The following is a 17,151-nucleotide window of genomic DNA, read 5'->3' as shown; positions in this document are numbered from 1 at the left end:
AGCTAGAAGTACAACAAGCGGCAAGGAAAGGGAAGGGGGGGAGAAAGAGCGATTATTACTACCTGCTGGCTCACTTGGCGAGACTCCTTTGGATCTTGCCCAGCAGTCCCTCCATTTTGGCACCCAGTTTCGCTTGACCTCGTTGAGTTTTCTGTCCAGCTTGTCGTTTCTCGAACCGTTTCTTCTCTCGCAACTTTTCGACCTCTTGTTCGGTCAACTTGGGTCGTTTCGGTTGTTGTTGTGATTGGGGTTGCGGTTTCGGAGGTACAGTGGATTTCGGAGTAGGGACGGGTCGAGATGATTTCGTAGAAGTTCGTTTGCCGTCTTTCGCGGCAGAAGCTTGAGACGGTAACGGTTCTCTCGAACGTGCGAGACCTCGAGTCAGTGGAGCGGGTGCCGATTCGGGTTCAGGCGAAGGCGAAGGTGAAGGCGAAGCAGAACCTGCTCCGAACCGAGGGTTCCTGACATTCGAACGTTTCGCACCTTTGCGTTCCTGAGCAAACTCGTCTTCTGAAGAACCTTGATCGTTGTTATCGTCGTCGTCCGATTGATCGTTGTCGTCCGAAGCTTGATCGTCACCGTACAACCTTCGCCTCAACCTCTCTTTCTCTCGTTCCTCCTCTTCTTGATCCCGGATCGGACCTTGATCAAGTTCAATCTCGTCCTCTCCATCAACGTTGGAACCTGATCCTCTCGGTCGACGTTCGTTCGAGTATCCAGCTTCTTTGAGAGCTTTCGCGTACTCTTTCTTGACTTTGGCCTTGTGGATCAACGTCTTCTTGATTCGTTGAGCTGACCAGAAAATGGAAATCGTGTGAGTTCCCTCCAGGAGGCAGGAGAGGGGAATGTGTATCGACAAACGAGGAACTCACCATGTCCAGTGTACGCTCCCTTCGCTAGCTTGGGTCCGACTTGGAACGCTCGTTTCTTGTGATTCTCTTTACGGTGAGGCTGTGCTTCTCGATCGCGTGCCATCGTACCGTTCGTGTGGTTGGAGATGGAATAAGAAAAGTGATCGCGGAATCTTGGGATTGTGAAACATTCACCGCCGGTCACGGTGAACTTTCCGCCGGTGGTTTTTTCTGTGGAAATGTCTACAGTAGCTTTGCTGCTTTTGTTTCATTCTGCCCTCTGCACAAGTTTCATTTTTTGTTCCGTCTTTGGGTCGAAATCCACTTTCTCTCTCTCGCCTTTGGGAGCATGCGAGGAAAAGAACAGAAGGAGTTTTCTTTTGCTGCAAGGTAAGGGAAGAAAAAATGCTAGAGGAATGTACCGTTGAGGTAGGTGCAGAGGTTAAAAATGACAACGACAAATTGATTAAAACTGCACTCGGAAGAGAGAAGGGGGTAAAAGCTAGGGAAGGAAGCAAGGTGGTGGTAGAGCACACACTCTGGAGGCAAAGGAACGAAGGGAAGAAAGAGTGTACAAGTTGAAAAAGGAAAAAGAAGGAAGGGATCTAGGGAACCCTAGATCCCGGCGTCTTCGACTCGCAGACTCCATTCCCGAACTTGGCGTTTCGACATGTTCGAGTCGAGTCGAGGAAGCGGGCCTCCAACGGTGGAAGAGTAGTAGTCATTCAACAGCGAGATTGAGGGTTCGTCGAGCTCGGAACGCCACAACAATCTAGGCGAACGCGATCGACCTCGCAACCGTTCCTCTTGTTGCCGAGTCGGACGTTCGGCTTTTGAGCGAGGCGATACCGGTGCAGGAGATGGGAGAGAAGGTAAAGGCACGGTGGTACGTTGAGGAGGGTTCGGCAGAGTGATGCACTCGTCGAGAGAAGGAGAGGTCCAATCGAACGTAGGTCCCGACGAGGTCGGTGACACGTCTTGCAGTGAGAATTGCAGGTAGTCTTGATGTTCGTCCTTGGCTTTCCCTTTGCCACTTCCCGTGTACTCGAGAGACATGGCAGTTGCGTGGGGAGATGCGGGAGGGGTCACGAGCTCAAGGTCATCATCGGAGAAATCGCTCGAGGAAGAAGAGGTACGTTCCCACGAAGGGGTACCGATGTAGGTCGAGTCGGACAGCGACGAGGTCGAAGATGAAGCAGACGAAGACGAAGGGGCGAACGTATCCGCGAGGGAACGAGGCGCCGAAGCGGTCGATTTGGAGGGAGAGAATCTTGAAGGGAGGACTTCGCGAATCATGGTCACGTCTGAAAGCAGTGAGAGTGTGAGGTTCAGTTCGATTCGTGGTGACAGCGGCAATAGAACAAAGGGAGACTGACATTGTTTGCCTTCGAGGAACGCGAATGGGTCACCGCTGAGATGGCGTGTGCTGGTAGAAGCGAAAGGACCAAACATGTCCGAATTTGGGTTCGAGCGAATTCGCGGCGGGGAAGCGGGTCGTGACCGGAAAGGTGTTTGCGGAATGCGGGATGATGTGCTTTCTCCAGTTTTTGATCAGGGGGTTCGTTCTCCGGTTTCGGCTTGTTGGGCTGATGCACTTGCTTTGGCTCCGATAGACTGAGGAGAGCAGGATAGAGAAGAGCGAGGATGAGGGAGTTGGAGTTGATGAGGCAGAGGCGAGAGAATCGCGCAAATGACCAAAAATCGCGTGCTTGAGGGCTGACTCAATTCACACGCGAATTGCGCAAGCGATCAGAGATCCGATAAGATCTTGCGTTTTTTCGCTAATCTCATCTAAGCTCGCCATATGTAGTCAGCTTACTTCTGACTCACAAGCAAACTAAGTTGCGCCTGTGATCACGATGGAGCGCAATCATGCGGCTTTATTGCGCCTCGTGTCCATAGAAAATGTGAGAGTAGCGCTACGTGCAATGCGAGCAAAGGGTAAATATTGGCAGATCAATAATGAGGTATCGCAACAAGGTATTAGGCTCATAGGGCTGGAGAGACAGAGACAGAACTTTGTGAGAGAAGCGAGGAGAAGGAGCGAGAAGACCCGTGTCCGGGCGACCAGTTTGCCTTGGCACCCTTAAGGCCCAGCGGTATAGATTCCTAGTTAGCAAGTGTTCAGATGAGTCAACAGAGCCTTGAAACTCGGCAGAAAGGTCAAGAGCTACAGTTGTATTCACCACCTCCTGCTTTTGCAGAGAACCTGAAGTAATCTTGCAGCCGAGCTTTGAAACGGTAAATCTGCCGAGATCCGATTCATGCTCAGCGTCATCACAAGCTTCATTCGATAGAGACAGCTGTAATCAAGCACCATGAACCATTGGTAGACTTGTAGGATACAATCGATGCTCAATGCGAGAGCAAACGCGATATACAGGGTATGAAATCCGGCTCTGACAAGCTTGATCAGGATACGGTAAGGATAAAGAGATATACTGTGGAGTAGGCTCACCTGCAGAAACTTTTCGGTATCGCCGAAGAGCCATCGCCTTGATAATCTGGAATCGCTGCCAGCGTCTTGTTCCAAAGTTGTCCTCCATGGTTGCATTCCCAGGCGACGTTCGCCTGATCTACAAGTCACCTCATGCCACCGTATCAGCTCTAGAACGAATGTGGGAATCAAGTGTCGAGAGCTCACAATAGTCAAGCCGGAACACCATGATTCTGAACAAAAAGTTGAACTGTGAGCTCGTCTCTGAAACCAGCCAAGAGCGGAGTCGGGAGAAGATGACTCTCACCCAGCTCTTGCAATCGAGACGACAAAGACCAGAGGCATGATGAAGAAAAAGAGACGAGTCCACACTGCCAATGCGTCCGAATAAGCTTGGTTCCATCAAGACGAAAGACGAAGAATTCGCTCACTGTAGGACGAGTTGCTGTATGCCAGGACTGACAGCAACGACACTGCTGCCACGGCCATGGAAATACCACCGTAGATCTAGCAACGTGCGTTTCTTGTTCAGCTCGGTGGTGTCGTGATTGCAAGCTAGCGTGCGGATGTTGCAGAATGGACTCACCTGTGCTTCTGGGTACAAGAAGAAGAGCGTTTCCCCATACATGAAGAGCACGATGCCTGGTACCAGGCAATTGAAGCGTATCGCGTATGTCAGCATTCTGGAAACGGTGTCGGAATCGATCAGAGCTGCTTGCCGCCGGCGATGCTGTACGCCGCGATGAATAGACCGAGAGCCATGGCCCCTGCCCGGAGAGGGAACAAGAGGAGACCTGCAAAGCAGTCGGACGGTTTTGTCAGCCTCGAATGCGCGAAATGCTTGATAGGACGCCCATCACGCAACTACGGAGAGCGACTCGGAACGATGGACTCACAGTTGTCACACCACACCATTGCTTGATCGACGAGAGCGGAGAGGATAGGTGGGGCGCTCGAGCAGGTGGTGCTCCCGAAAGTGGCTCAAAGTAAGCTGAGTTTGCGCTGGCGAGGAATGTCACCTCGATGACTAGTAGTTTCTCTTGGATAGTTCAATCTAGACAATATCGTATGTGTCAGCGAACGTGGTCTGGCAGGTCAGGCGCCCGCGTCAAGAGCAGGGCTCGCGCACTGACCCAAAGGAGCACTGCTCTGGGCAGCGAGCTTGCGCAAGGCGAGACAGTGTATAAGAAGGAGAGGGATCGCGACCCACGAGATTCTTCAGACTTCTTGTCAAGTCGCTTGAATAATGACGGGAGAAGAGTGGGCGCAACAAGTGAAAGTCGATCGACGCTCAGGCAATTTGGCCCTTTGAGCGAGGTTCGTCCTTCACATCAAGGATCTCTTGCTCTATGCCATGATCCCGATTATAAAGTTCTCAGGCGAGAACACGGTAACGGAATAACCAATTTAAACATTCTCGAGGAGAACGCATGCATCCGAGCGGGGTGTCGCTCTCACCCCTTGATCCTCTCCATACAACAATGCGATGACCTGTACTACGTCCTTGCACGCTCTCCTGTACCTCGTGTGCGGACTCGTCCTGTTGATCACGCTCGTTTCGATCCGGCTCGTCCTCATCCTCCACTCGCAACATTCGAACCCGATCCCGACTCCGACTCGCCCACGTGATGCACCAGCTAGTATCGCAATCTTTCTAGGTTCAGGTCTGCCAGCTCTTCTGCCATTGCGGACGTGCTGCAAGGGGCTCAAGAACGTGATCGTTTTGTTGGACCGACAGGGGGTCACACGGCAGAGATGATGAGATTGGTCTCACACCTCGACTGGTCTCGCTACTCGACTCGAACCTGGATCATCTCGTCTGGAGATCACCTGAGTGAACGGAAAGCCCTCGATTTCGAAAGTACGATCGATTCGGGTCAAGTGAGTCTATTCCCTACAATCCTCCCGCCTCTATGCTCATTTCGCTGAGTTACCACCTTCGTTCTGTAGTTTAGGATCCTGACGATTCCGAGAGCGAGAAGAGTACATCAGTCGTACCTAACCTCTCTCTTCACGACCTTGTACTCGTTCGGTTTCTGCCTGTACCACATCTCGCTCGCACCTTACTTGTCCCCTCGTCGTCCCCGTTCAACAAAATTCGCCGATTTGATCCTGTTGAACGGTCCTGGCAGTAGTGTCACAATCGCTCTCGCAGCTTTCATTCCCAAAGTGAGTTCTTCGCGCGAGAGAGAGCCTTCTTCCCTTTTCCCGTTTCTCGTCGTTTCCTCCTTTCAAAAACGACTGAGCAAAAAACTGACTCTTGGAGTTTTTTTCTTTCTTTCTCAGCTGCTGTTGGGAAGATCCCGTGGCGCTTCAATCGTTTATATCGAATCTCTCGCTCGAACTCGATCGTTGTCGTGGTCTGCGAAACTCTTGCGTCCGATCGTCGATCGATTCTTTGTGCAGTGGGAATCACTTCGTACCGAGTTACTCAAGAAACAAAACTCAAAAGGAGGTTTGGGTCCGAGATCTTGGAGGTTGAAGGCACAAGTAGAATGTCAGGGTTGGCTGGTCTAGAAAAAGTTTCTCACCTCGGGCTTTTTTTTTGGAAAGAAATACACACACACGCAGAGGGAGAGAGAGAGAGGCATTTGCGATTGGTACAGTATACGAAAAAGCATGCGGAGGATATTCGATACAGTGAGAGAATAGAAAAGGGGAACAAGTCGAACGGGACTTGGTTTCACGAAACGAGTACAGCTCATGCGAAGGGAAGATTGTGCTACAAATCGGCGAGAAATTCGCAAGACTCAATGACCCGATCGAACGATGTACTCTTGAAAGAGGCGAAAAACTCACGTGAAACCTATTCGCCCTGCTTCTGCCTCTCGACCACTTGTTTCGCCGACCCTTGACGTTTGACACCGACGCCGTACTTGTAGACAAGCTCGCCTGTGCAAGAGAAATGCGTTAGTGTTGACGCCGGAAATGACGATGAAATTCATCGACTTGCCTCCGAGAGATGCCGAGTAGAAAATGGCGGGCAGAGTACTTAGGCGAGAAATGGTAATGTTCAGGATCTCAGTCGCACAAGTTGTGGAAGAGAGAGTTGGCTCACAGTGCCGAAGCCCAAGCGTTCATTGGAGGGAGAATCAAGTCGCGATCGACTCGCCGAACTCGCCTAAGCAGCTGATCGAGTGAGTAGGGAGCACTGGTGACGAGAAGGAGCTCGCGGGACTGACCAGTTCCAGAACCCGACCAAGAGCGCAACCGTATTGAGTCCAGCGTGCCACAGCGCGAGCTTGAGCTTTTCGCCTGAGCATGAGCATGAGCAAATCGAAGCAATCTCAGTTTGACATCGACCCTGTTGAGGACACGGGAGTAACTCGTACCGCCAAGATCGGGAGGAGGTCTTGCAGCAGCATCAAGAACAGTTTGCTTGACCGTCGCCTTGTCTTTGATCTGTTTCGCCCACAAGCCGTATCTGTTTCCCGTACCCGGACAAGCACAATCAGTTCTCGAGCTTGGTATGGTCGTCAATTTGCCCGCTCGTTGCGTACAGTTCAGAGAGACCGGTAAGGATTGTAGGGATCGAGAACAACAATCCTCCTGCGCCGACATAATGGGAAAGCGTGTTGACCGCGGCAGCTGGGGGCATGACCTTGAGCCATCTGTTTTTGAGTCCAAGAGCCGAGATCAGCTCCATCTGCGATAAGTAACCACTCAAGCGAGAAATATGACTCGCGTCAAGCCCTGGGCGAGTCGAGGAATAACTTGAATCGAGTCGAGGGCTACGAGAGGGACGATGAGCTCCAATCAGCATGATCACAAGCAAGGTCAGTCGCGGGATGCATACCGAAACTGAGCGAGAGGAGACCGATGGGCATGTGAACCGTCGCGGGATGAAGAGGATGCGACGTCAATCCGACGCCCATTCCGAACCTGGCGAGAGGGTCGACGAGGGATACAATGTAGCCCCTGGACCTCTCCCGAGCATGCGAGGTTTCGGACTCAGGCATTGTAGCAAGACTGTCGAGTGATCGGAGACTGAATGGGCCCGATGTGGGGAGGCTCGAGTGGTTGGTGAAGTCGGGACTGAGCAGAGGAGGCTTCGCTTCCGTGGCAGTACGATTCAGTGGCGCTTGCAAAGTCGACAGCGAAGAGCGGCAAGTGGTGAAGTACAATCGCGTGGGGCGAGATTGCGTGCGTCATCATTGGTCAAACGCTATAACACTTTCCTGTTGTTCAAGTTCAAATACGACACCGCCATCGCGGCATTGACAGCGCCAGAAATGTCTGCGTCAATCTGCGTCAATGCTCGCGAGAGTGTCACATAGCGAGCACAGACCAGGATGAGAAGCTCTCAGCGCGAGTAATCAACGAGCGCTCCCCTGTGGTCGAGCTGCGACAAGCGACGAGCTTCAGAACCTAGCAAGCCTAGCTTTGCGAGCGAAGAGAGGCTAGCATCGCCCATCCGTAATCTGAAGACTATCGCGGAAGAGCGAGACACGGCAAACGAGGAAGCAACCGATACAAAGAGCCAGCGAGTCGTCGAGCGCATAAGCAGTACAAGTGAAGCAGTGGGTCGATCAAACCGAAAGAGAGCTCGGCGAAAGGTACGTTGACCAGTAGGAGAATGCGTCGGGGCAGGCACACCTGGCCACGAGAACGGAAACGCGAAACTCCAAGCCTTTGTGGCTGAAGTCACTGCGAACCGTCATAACGAGTGGGAGAAACTCCCGAACTCCGCGGCTAGTCGTTTCTCTCCCTGCCCAAGGACCCGTCGAGAGGCTAACACCCCCTCGCCGAACATTGCAGAGCCTGACCCTTGGCAACAAGACAAGCAGCAGAGCGCAAGCGCCCCCTTCAATACGGGTCACCAGAGGGCGCAGGCTGCCGACGCTGCACCGATATACCGAGCGAAACGCTCGACTGCCTCAATGAATTCATCAAGAACGTCGTCGCCTTGTTGGATGGCGCCTTCCAAGAACTTGCGGGCACCGATGCCGTAGGCTGGGCCCCAGTAGATGCCTTCCGATTCAGGGTCTTTGATGAAATCATTGAGGCAGTCGAGCGTTTCGCTCGGTATATCGGTGCAGCGTTGGCAGCCTGCGCTTTTTGCCGACCCGTATTGAAGGGGGCGCTTGCGCTTCTGCTGCTTGTCTTGTTGCCAAGGGTCAGGCTGTGCAATGTTTCGTTTGATATGTCGCAGCAGCGTCGGCAGCCTGCGCCTTTTGGTGAAAAAATTGTGAGGGCCAGCTGTTATCTTGATCACAATTGGGTTCTCACGTCTTCGCAGCGAGAGGGGGACTTTACCAACTGCTGCAATCTATTAGTTGCTAGAGTGCTACTGAAGGTATTGTCTGAGGAACCAAGAGGCAAACGGGAGCGAGCGACCCTTAGGAGGTCGTCGCATACAGGAACGGGGGAAATGAGACAACAAAGGAGAAGAGATGAACAAAGGGGATGGGGGGTAGTCGACGACGAGGGCCTAGACGTCGCCTGCCTCACATGCTCCCCTGCCGGGTGGTTCCAAATAGGCTGCAACGCAACGCCGCCTTGCCAGTGTTGACTCTCCCAATCCAAGTTGTTCTTGATCCTTCGCTGTGTGGCGGCAATGGACGTGTCGAGCGTCGATGTAATGATGCAAGCCGGTACAATCGATGCCGAGGCTAGCGGCAAACGATTTCCAGTCGGCCAGGAGACTATTCCGAGCACCGTATTGCTGTAGTGAGTATTGTAGAGGGTCGATCGCAAGCAAGAGCGGTGTCGTGGTTGAGTGAGAGATCTGATGAGACTTTCGGGAAAATCACGAGAAATTCGCGCGTCGCGGATCTCGTTCTCGTTCGTCGCAGATTACCCCCATGGCGCCTCCAACGAACAACAAGCGCAAACGAGCAATCGAGAAACCCGTGAGCGTTCAACCACACGCTCCCACGAAACGAAAGAGTGAGCTAACGATTGTAACTGGCGAGGGCAACAGGTGGGTGGAAAACGTTGGAAACCTCAGTCTGGAACTGGTGCGACCGAAGATGGAGAACCAGTACAGGATCCTGTCCAACAGGAAGCGAGCTTGAAAGCCTACATGGTAAGGCGCGGCGAGGAACCTTCGTTGAACGAGATCAAGTTCCTAGAGGTTGATCCCAACTCTTCTTGCACAGTTTCATGCCAACAAACTGTTGCACAAGGCATGCAAGACGAGCAAGAATTTAGAAGTTCAGAAACTGACGCGCAAGATCAAGACTACCAGGCGGGTTTCTTGCGTCTCTTGATATCTCGCACCTGTCCTGACCCTGCATCCTTTTCGAAACAGGGAACCGAAAGATGGCAAAGAGTTTGATCAGACAGTCCTAAACGATCTCGAAGCGCAACTGGCAGCTCTCAAGGCGAGTCCTTTTAATATACTATTCCGTCTCTACCCATCTCACGAGTCTAATCTTTTTATCTGCTCACTTCGCGAATCAGGCCATCTCGATCGATTCAATCCCACCGCACATGCTCTCCTCGCGAATCCCAAAGCTCCCGACCCTTCGAAACGTCGACTTTGTACCAGCACTTGTCGCGACGATTCCAAAATCCGAGTGGATTGAATACGCGGGACAGTCGACGGAAGGGAAAGCGAGGAATCGAGTGTTGGCGAGCAAGCAACTCGTCGAAGCGTGGGAAGAAGTCGTCAGGGCAATCAAGAAGCGCATGGGAGAGGAAGTCGAGCCTGCCGCGAAAAAGGACAAGGACAAGGGCAAAGCGAAACAAGTCGAGACACTGCCAAGCCCCGCCTTGACAGGTCAGGATGCAGTGCCACCGACAGAGAAGCGATTGAGCAAGAGGGCAGAGCGAGCGAAGCGGGCTGAAGAGACAAAGAAGAACTTGCCGAAACGATCGATGGAGATGAGTGCCGAACGACGAGCGGCACTCGAAGCGCTTGGAGCCGAAGCCGATTCGGAGGAAGTCGAGGACGAGAGTGAAGATGAAGGACCGATCGCAGGATCCGAAGATGAGGAATTGGACGATGACGAGATCGAACGCGAACTGGCACTTCTGAACGGAGACGTCGGAAGTGAAGGAGAGTGGTCCGGCTCCGAAGACGAGGAAGACGACGGTTTCGCGTCGGACACCTCCCTCCCACCTGCCGCTGAACGTCCGACGAAGCGATCAAAAGTTTCCGCCTCTCCACCCCCGACAGCAAAGAAGGCCAAGACGGCACGAGAAGCTCCGAAACCCGTCACTTCGTCCGCATTCCTTCCTTCGCTTGCAGCCGGGTACGTGTCGTACTCGAATTCGGACGGGGAAGACGCAAAATGGGTCAAGGCGGCCGAGCGAGAGAACAAGAAGGGAGAACGCAAGAATCGTCGGGGTCAACGAGCACGCCAAGCGTGAGTTCCTTCAGCTCTTCTCTTTTATCTGAGCCAGCAACAAACGGAATCGCGTGTGACAGTATCTGGGAGAAAAAGTATGGTCAGGCAGCAGCACACGTCGTGAAAGCGACTGGAGGCAAACCACTGCCGATCGACAAGCTCAAAGCGAACAAGAAGGCGATCCGGTCTGGAGAGTCTGCACCCAAATCGCGTCGCGAAGCTCAGAAGAAGGCGAAGGACGAACCTGCGGCAGAAGAGAAGCCGTTCGATCCTCTCCACGCTCGAGGTGGGTCTACGAACCCGAATGCTCAACCCGTCGCGCCCAGGAAAATTGGATACGGAGCACCTGCCCCCGCAGTCACCGAGAAGGTGCACCCGAGTTGGGAGGCCAAGAGGAAAGCCGCCGAAGCGCTCAAGACCACTCAGCCCCAGGGAAAGAAGATCACGTTCGATTGAAACTTGGTCTATTGATGCGCCACCCGAGCCTTGCTGGGCCATTCTTGCGAGAGGAAAAAGTACAATTCCAAGGCTACCTTTTGCAGCGAGAGACAGATTTTGCGAAGACTATGGACAAAAAGGGTATAACTCGAAAAAGCAACTAAATCGAGTTTCTGCGAATGCTTTGACCGCGTTTCTGGGCCTTCTGGTTCGTGATATCACCCTCGAGACCGGTAGGGAGTTCTCCTTTCGAATCCCAGTCCGTCAAGAGTCCTTTCGAGAATTCGGATCCGACCTGGAGGATCTCGGTGAAACGCTTGAATTCCATCTATATCATCTCGATTGTCAGTCGCATGCCCTGAATTGTACGGCCAAGACGTGACTCACGGTTCCAAATTGCGTGACTGGCATTCTCATGTAGAGGACTCCGGGAGTGTTCTTCGCTTCCTCGAGAGTCTTGACGCTCGACACGCTGCACAACGACCTCGTTCAGCCGAAGGTTATTACGGAATAACAAGGGAAATTGACGCACTAGGTGAGCCGAGCTTGGATCTCGGTAATGCTGGGGATATTTGGTGCACTGCCGAACGGGTTCCAGCGCTGGACGAGCAGCCACCAACCAGACACCGATTCGCCATAGTTTCGAGGATCGGTGTCGTCCACTGAGCCGACATCCACCGCAAAGACGGACGACGCTCCCTGAGCGAGCATGACGGACACCTGTATGGGAGAAAACTCCGTCAGCCCTGTTCGAGATAGAACATCGAGAAGAATCTACAAACCGGCAAATTGTCGACATATCCCCCATCGACAAGCATGTCTCCTTCGTCGCACAATGGCGGCAAGAGACCGGCAAGCGACATTGAGGCTCGCACATAGCGCCAGGCGTAACCGCTTGTGTGGACGTCCATGCGAGAGTGAGTAATGTTGGTCGTGTTGCAGAAGAACGGCAGCCACCTGTATTGAAGATGCTCCCGGTAAGTAGGAGCAGACCCTGTAGCAAGTCAGAGAGTGACTGACATGTCTTCAATGTTGGTATCGTAAAACGATTTGTAGATTCCTCGATTGAACTCGTGGCCTGACACAAAGATATTCAGTTCCGGCGGCAGTAAGAGCTTAACCTCGAATGATTTCTCACCGGTAGTGTACGCGACAACAGGGTAGGTCAGATCGGTCAAAATTCTCCACAGAGTACTCATACGTCCGCTGAATCGCTTCGTACGTCCGAACGTCGAGACGAGGTCTCCTTCCTTCGCGTAGAGGCCACCGATAAACGCGCCAATCGAAGTGCCTCCAATCATGTCGACCGGGATGCTGCGCTCTGACAGAGCCCGCAGGACTCCAATGTGAGAGATACCCCGTGCTCCTCCACCACCGAGCACGACTCCAATCGAGCGTCCACACAGCCGTCTCGCGAGTCGTGCAAAATCGCTCGAAGCCGGAGTCCGTTGCGGTATCGGTCTCGGGTTCGTCTTTTTGTACTTGCTGATCTGGAACTCGACTCGCGCAGCAATCTTGCGCAGTGCAACTACCGCAGCCGGATCGGTCACGTCACGATGCTGCTCAGGAGTTGCTCCGATCATCTCGACATGGTGATGTGCGTGGATCCATGGTCGGTTCTACCGTCGGACTAGGTTAGATCCAGACCCAAAAATATCCGTTCGGGAAGGTTACTCACTCTGAGCCAGGGGCGGGTGGTACCAGGCTGGACAAAGCGCTCGGCATGCAATAGGACGAGCTCCTTGCGGGCAGTGGTCTTCATCCCCACGAGAAGCTTCTCATGCTCGCCGATCGTTGGTTCGGCTCCGGCGTCCGCGACAACAAAAATGCAGTCAGCCTGTAAGACTCAAAGGGTGATTAGCAGGCTCTGGACAAAAGACAAGTTAGATGTTTGGACTCACCTGACGGATGCAAGTCTGCGTCCAAGGCGCGCTGACGGCAGTGTCGGCGACATAGAGAACGATGCGATACTTTTGCTCGTTTTCGGCGAGCCATCCAGCAAGCTTGAGTTGGCCCATCCGGCTAAAAGCGTGGCGACCAAGGACTTGCATAACTGTCGCTTGATTGAGATACGAAGTCGGTGCCCCAATCGACTCGAGAGCTTGGTGCAGTTTCGTAGCAAATTCGGAGACGGGTACATGTCGATTCGTCGGAATGATGGCGACCGTCTGGAGTATCACAACTCATCATCATGCTGAGGTCAAAGAGCGCCGGAGATTGAAAGCCTTACCTTGAGATTGAAGTTGTTCTTCCCCATGAGCCCTTCAGACGCTCCAGCTCGCCCGAGCTCTCTCGGAAGGCTCGCCCCGAGTCCATTCTGACTCATGACTTGACTTCTGAGCCTCGAGGCGATAATCCTCGAGATCTGTACCGTGACGAGCGGGTGATGAACCGAGATGGCATTGAAGAGCGTCATTGGCATTCGAGCGAGCTCAGTATCGCGGATAGCGTGCAGCGTAGACGGTCGAGGAGAGGCTGTGATGCAATCGAGCTCGCCGACCGAATCGCCTTGACCGTATTCAGCTTGAACGTCGACCCCACCTCCTTGTCGTTCAGTGATGGATCTCAGGCGACCATTGATGACCTGTACTCAAGACATGTGAGACGTAGCTCCCTGCAGGATTGGATGGTAAAGTCTGTGTGACGTACGATGTAGAAAGAATCCGCTTCATCTCCAGGACGATAGATGACTTGGCCAGCCGAAACATGCATCCAGTCGAGAGCCGAGTCAATGTGCAGAACTGCAACAGATGATCATCAGCGAGCTTCATGTGACGAACAACGAAACCGGTCTTACCGAGAGGTGACAGGAGACTGATCAGTCGCTTTGCGAGCGTCAGCAGCACGATCGGTTTCCGGTCCATAATCCTTTCGAGCGCCTTGGCCGGGAGAAACCCGACGTAACATTCAGTCTTGGCGGTGATGTCGACGTACGAGGGGAATCCAGTGAGAGACGATAGGTAACCGGCAATTCCTCCTGGGCGAACCGTGAAGAGCGGGATTGATTTCTTCTTCTGCGGTGGTGCCGGACCGGTCGTTGTCTTTGAACCGTTCGTCGATGAGAACGGAACCGACTTGTTCTTTGCGTCTCTGAATCCAGGCTTTGAAAACGTTTTCTTCTGTCCAGCAGTAGATCGAGATGTAGTGTGGTCGTCCGAGTTCGAGGTCTGATGCGTTCGCGGCTGCTTGTTGAATCCTGACCCTCCGATCGGACCCTCATCTGGCATCGATACGTCGAGGAATCCTTCAATGACGAAATACAACCCGGCGTTCCTCTCACCCTCCTTGACAAGCATACTGTCTTTGGGGAAGTACAGGATCTCGACCTCGTTCTCGAGATCCATGCTCGCAAAGTTACGGCTCCCCGCTCCCGACTCGCCGAGGAACATGCCAGATGCCGAGAGAGACGACACGGACGAATCGTCATCGTGTAGGCCTTGAAGTCCGAGCAGCGACAAGGACGAGAATGACGAGTTGAAGGCCGCTTGAGTACGCAGTCGCGATCCAATCCCAGGACTGCTTGAGTACTCGTGAGGACCGACAGAGGGAGAAGCTTGAACCGAGGTCGAAGGGGTGACATGAGGCTGAACGAGTCCGATCGCTTTCGAGATGCACTCCATGACTGCTCCCCTCAAGTCGAATTCCTCATCGCCTGTTATCGCCCTTGTACCGCTCCTCATCCTCTCGAGCCTTGGCGTCTGAGGAACCGGAGCTCCGACTGGAGTTGAACCTTGTCCTTTGACCGAACTCATCGTGAGCAAGTCTCCCGTCTTTCTCGTGATCCCGCCGCTCTTGGCTTGCGTTCCTCCTGCATTGGACGAACCCAAACTTCTGCGTACGCCCGGCGTTCGCATCTTGAGTCGAATCCCTTCGTGTTCCGACGAATCGAGCTCGTCCGACCAGAACACTTCTCCCATTCTCGGACCGGCATACGGAGTTTCGAGGGGCATACCTCGATCTCTCCTGCGTGATCCGCTCCCGTGTCCGTGTTCTCCCAGATTACTCATATGCCTTCCTCCTGATCGCTTGTTCCCACTTCCTGTACTCGATTCGCCCGCCTGTCCAAAGTAATCTTCCATCTCCTCTTCATCACCTCCGAGTACAGTCTCCGGCACGAACCGCGCGCGCAATCGCTGAATCCCTCCGTTTTCCCAGAACGAGTTTGGGAGAGGGTAACATGCGAGGTCGTTGATCGCTTCTTCGGTTCGGATCACTTCGCGGGTCAAGCCGAGGTATTTGTGAGCGGTGAGGAGCGTGACACGTTGCAATCTCGTCAAGATGACTTGCACAATGTGCCTATTCCAAGTGCGAGAATCCGATCCATGATCAGTTGGAACAATTTGGCTATCGCCAAGGAAGGAAGGAAGGGTCGAGGCAAGAACTTACGCGGCAGCATTCGGGAATTTCTTTGTCAACCGTCTGAAAGCTTCGGCAGGAATAACCGCGAGGGTCGTGTCAACCGTAGCTCTCGCGAGAGTTGTCTCGAACTGTTTCGCCGATGTCGCCGCTGGAGCTGGAGTACTGCGCTTCTTCCTCGGCACGTCTCCTCCTCCTCCACCACCACCATGCCTCGACGACGAAGACTGTGCCGTGAAAGGTGAGGGTCGTTGTTCCTTTGAAAATTTGCGTTGCATGGTCGGAAAGGGGTATGCCGGGGAAGTGACGGAAGCGGTAGCTTTCGCAAAGGACGGAGTTGCTTTCGCCGTGTTCGATTCCTCTTGTTCATCTGCGTCTTCCTCTTCGGGTTCTTCTACGATCCTCGTGGTATCGTTTGCCGCTCGACCTTTGCCTCCTGCTCCAATCTCGCCTCGTTCGTCATCGGCATCTTCCGTCGAGTCGCCGCTGTCGCGACTCATCTTCTTCCGTCCTCCTCCTCCCGAAAGCCCAGGTCGCTTGAACGGAGTCGGTATACCATCCGAATCGAGGTCGAAATCGGCAACGTCCCCGTTCGGTCCTCTGACATCTGAGGCTTCGCGATCTCCATCGTCTTCTTCGTACCTGAGTTTGACCTCCTCTGTGAAGAGACTCAAGATGGTAAAAAGGCTCGAGAGGGTTCCTCCCGATTCCACACAATTCAACAGCTGCCACCCTGCTCCTTCCAATCCTTCTTCATCGTCGATATTGCCCTCATCTCCCGTTTCAGGTTCGGTACCTCCTTCAAAACCGTTTAGGTTCAAGTTGAATGGAGTGTGAGGAGGGTTCGATTTGTGGGTTTGAGGAGAAGATGGGTTTTGAGCAAACACTTCAACTCGACCATCGACGACAATGTAGAACGATTTGTCTTTCGAGAGGTCGAGAGTGTCTCCTGCAACCAATCGACGAGTTTGAAGATGTCGTGCGAGTTCGTGAAAGACCTGTTCAAGTTCCGAAAAAACTCCAATCAACCTTTTTGTACCATACGAAGGGGAATAAAATATCGGGAACACGCACGGGTTTCTCGAGGTAGCCAAACACTTTGATTGCCGAGACTTGAGTGAAGAAATTTTGGAGGAATATCAAGTCAGGACAGGAATGGTTGACGGAACCGAGAGGAAACTACTCACGAAATTCGTCCAAATAATTGTGGAATCCATTATTGTGATTCGTATCGTTTGCCAAATCGGGGTGTCTGAATAGACGAGAAGATTTCGCCGTTTCCTCTTGTCAGCATGAGCTGAACAAGGTTGAATCGGAATTGAGAGAAGGAGAAGAGAGAGGGGAAAAAGAACTCAACAGATCGAACCCTTCACTATCTCGAATCTTGCCTCCTGGCAACTCTCGCAACTCGGTGTACCGGTTCAAGTACTTGACTTTCCATGCCCAACTTGCCGCACTCGACACGATCAAGAGAAACACGAGGATCTTGAACGTCGTCAATCGAAACGTCAAGGTCGTCGCCCATGACAAGGTTGCGAACGTGTAGTAAGGAATTCGTAGCGTGACGAATTGAATCAATGATCGTGACTGTTGGGGTTCGAGAGGCGTTAGACCTTGTACTAGTGTGAAAGAGAGAGAGGGAAAGTAGAGGAGAGGGAAACCGCACGAGAGTGTAGAGATGGGTCAGGACCAAGTACACGTAGCTCGAGACCGACGTGTCTTGTACCACCACCATCTTGTAGCTGTAAGGACCGTAGTCGCGTCGATGAGGAGT

General features: G+C 53.0%; 6 protein-coding genes across 6 annotated transcripts; 2 read left to right on the top strand and 4 right to left on the bottom strand.

Annotated features, from left to right (window-relative positions):
• Positions 1 to 70: 70 nt before the first annotated feature.
• Positions 71 to 975, bottom strand: JCM15063_002843 (uncharacterized protein; the record flags this gene model as incomplete). The annotated part of the gene is made up of 2 exons (XM_076679353.1): positions 71 to 792; positions 873 to 975. 2 exons carry the CDS (start codon positions 973 to 975, stop codon positions 71 to 73), a joined length of 825 nt encoding a protein of 274 aa, XP_076533463.1.
• Positions 976 to 1,466: 491 nt separating this feature from the next.
• On the bottom strand, positions 1,467 to 2,303 carry JCM15063_002842 (uncharacterized protein; the record flags this gene model as incomplete). The annotated part of the gene is made up of 2 exons (XM_076679352.1): positions 1,467 to 2,155; positions 2,228 to 2,303. The coding sequence occupies 2 exons, from the start codon at positions 2,301 to 2,303 to the stop codon at positions 1,467 to 1,469; spliced, it is 765 nt and encodes a 254-aa protein (XP_076533462.1).
• A 2,471-nt stretch (positions 2,304 to 4,774) lies between these two features.
• On the top strand, positions 4,775 to 5,805 carry ALG14 (N-acetylglucosaminyldiphosphodolichol N-acetylglucosaminyltransferase anchoring subunit ALG14; the record flags this gene model as incomplete). The annotated part of the gene is made up of 4 exons (XM_076679351.1): positions 4,775 to 4,952; positions 5,027 to 5,169; positions 5,239 to 5,457; positions 5,575 to 5,805. 4 exons carry the CDS (start codon positions 4,775 to 4,777, stop codon positions 5,803 to 5,805), a joined length of 771 nt encoding a protein of 256 aa, XP_076533461.1.
• Positions 5,806 to 6,094: 289 nt separating this feature from the next.
• Positions 6,095 to 7,247, bottom strand: JCM15063_002840 (DUF2231 domain-containing protein; the record flags this gene model as incomplete). The annotated part of the gene is made up of 8 exons (XM_076679350.1): positions 6,095 to 6,180; positions 6,242 to 6,279; positions 6,347 to 6,409; positions 6,471 to 6,543; positions 6,621 to 6,712; positions 6,789 to 6,899; positions 6,974 to 7,019; positions 7,085 to 7,247. 8 exons carry the CDS (start codon positions 7,245 to 7,247, stop codon positions 6,095 to 6,097), a joined length of 672 nt encoding a protein of 223 aa, XP_076533460.1.
• A 1,845-nt stretch (positions 7,248 to 9,092) lies between these two features.
• Positions 9,093 to 11,039, top strand: JCM15063_002839 (BUD22 family protein; the record flags this gene model as incomplete). Its single annotated transcript, XM_076679349.1, has 6 exons — positions 9,093 to 9,140; positions 9,212 to 9,316; positions 9,390 to 9,478; positions 9,542 to 9,614; positions 9,694 to 10,601; positions 10,664 to 11,039. The coding sequence occupies 6 exons, from the start codon at positions 9,093 to 9,095 to the stop codon at positions 11,037 to 11,039; spliced, it is 1,599 nt and encodes a 532-aa protein (XP_076533459.1).
• A 142-nt stretch (positions 11,040 to 11,181) lies between these two features.
• On the bottom strand, positions 11,182 to 17,112 carry NTE1 (lysophospholipase; the record flags this gene model as incomplete). Its single annotated transcript, XM_076679348.1, has 16 exons — positions 11,182 to 11,349; positions 11,409 to 11,493; positions 11,554 to 11,741; positions 11,804 to 11,978; positions 12,042 to 12,099; positions 12,160 to 12,640; positions 12,700 to 12,858; positions 12,923 to 13,189; positions 13,252 to 13,605; positions 13,671 to 13,762; positions 13,819 to 15,317; positions 15,408 to 16,375; positions 16,452 to 16,489; positions 16,565 to 16,629; positions 16,735 to 16,964; positions 17,044 to 17,112. The coding sequence occupies 16 exons, from the start codon at positions 17,110 to 17,112 to the stop codon at positions 11,182 to 11,184; spliced, it is 4,896 nt and encodes a 1,631-aa protein (XP_076533458.1).
• Between the last annotated feature and the right edge of the window lie 39 nt (positions 17,113 to 17,151).

Source organism: Sporobolomyces koalae (assembly GCF_050403365.1).
Source record: "Sporobolomyces koalae JCM15063 DNA, S_koalae_JCM15063T_v1_ctg22, whole genome shotgun sequence".
NCBI classification, from domain to species: Eukaryota; Fungi; Basidiomycota; class Microbotryomycetes; order Sporidiobolales; family Sporidiobolaceae; genus Sporobolomyces; species Sporobolomyces koalae.
The sequence above is the reverse complement of the archived record's forward strand: the minus strand, read 5'-3'. Positions and strand labels throughout refer to the sequence as shown.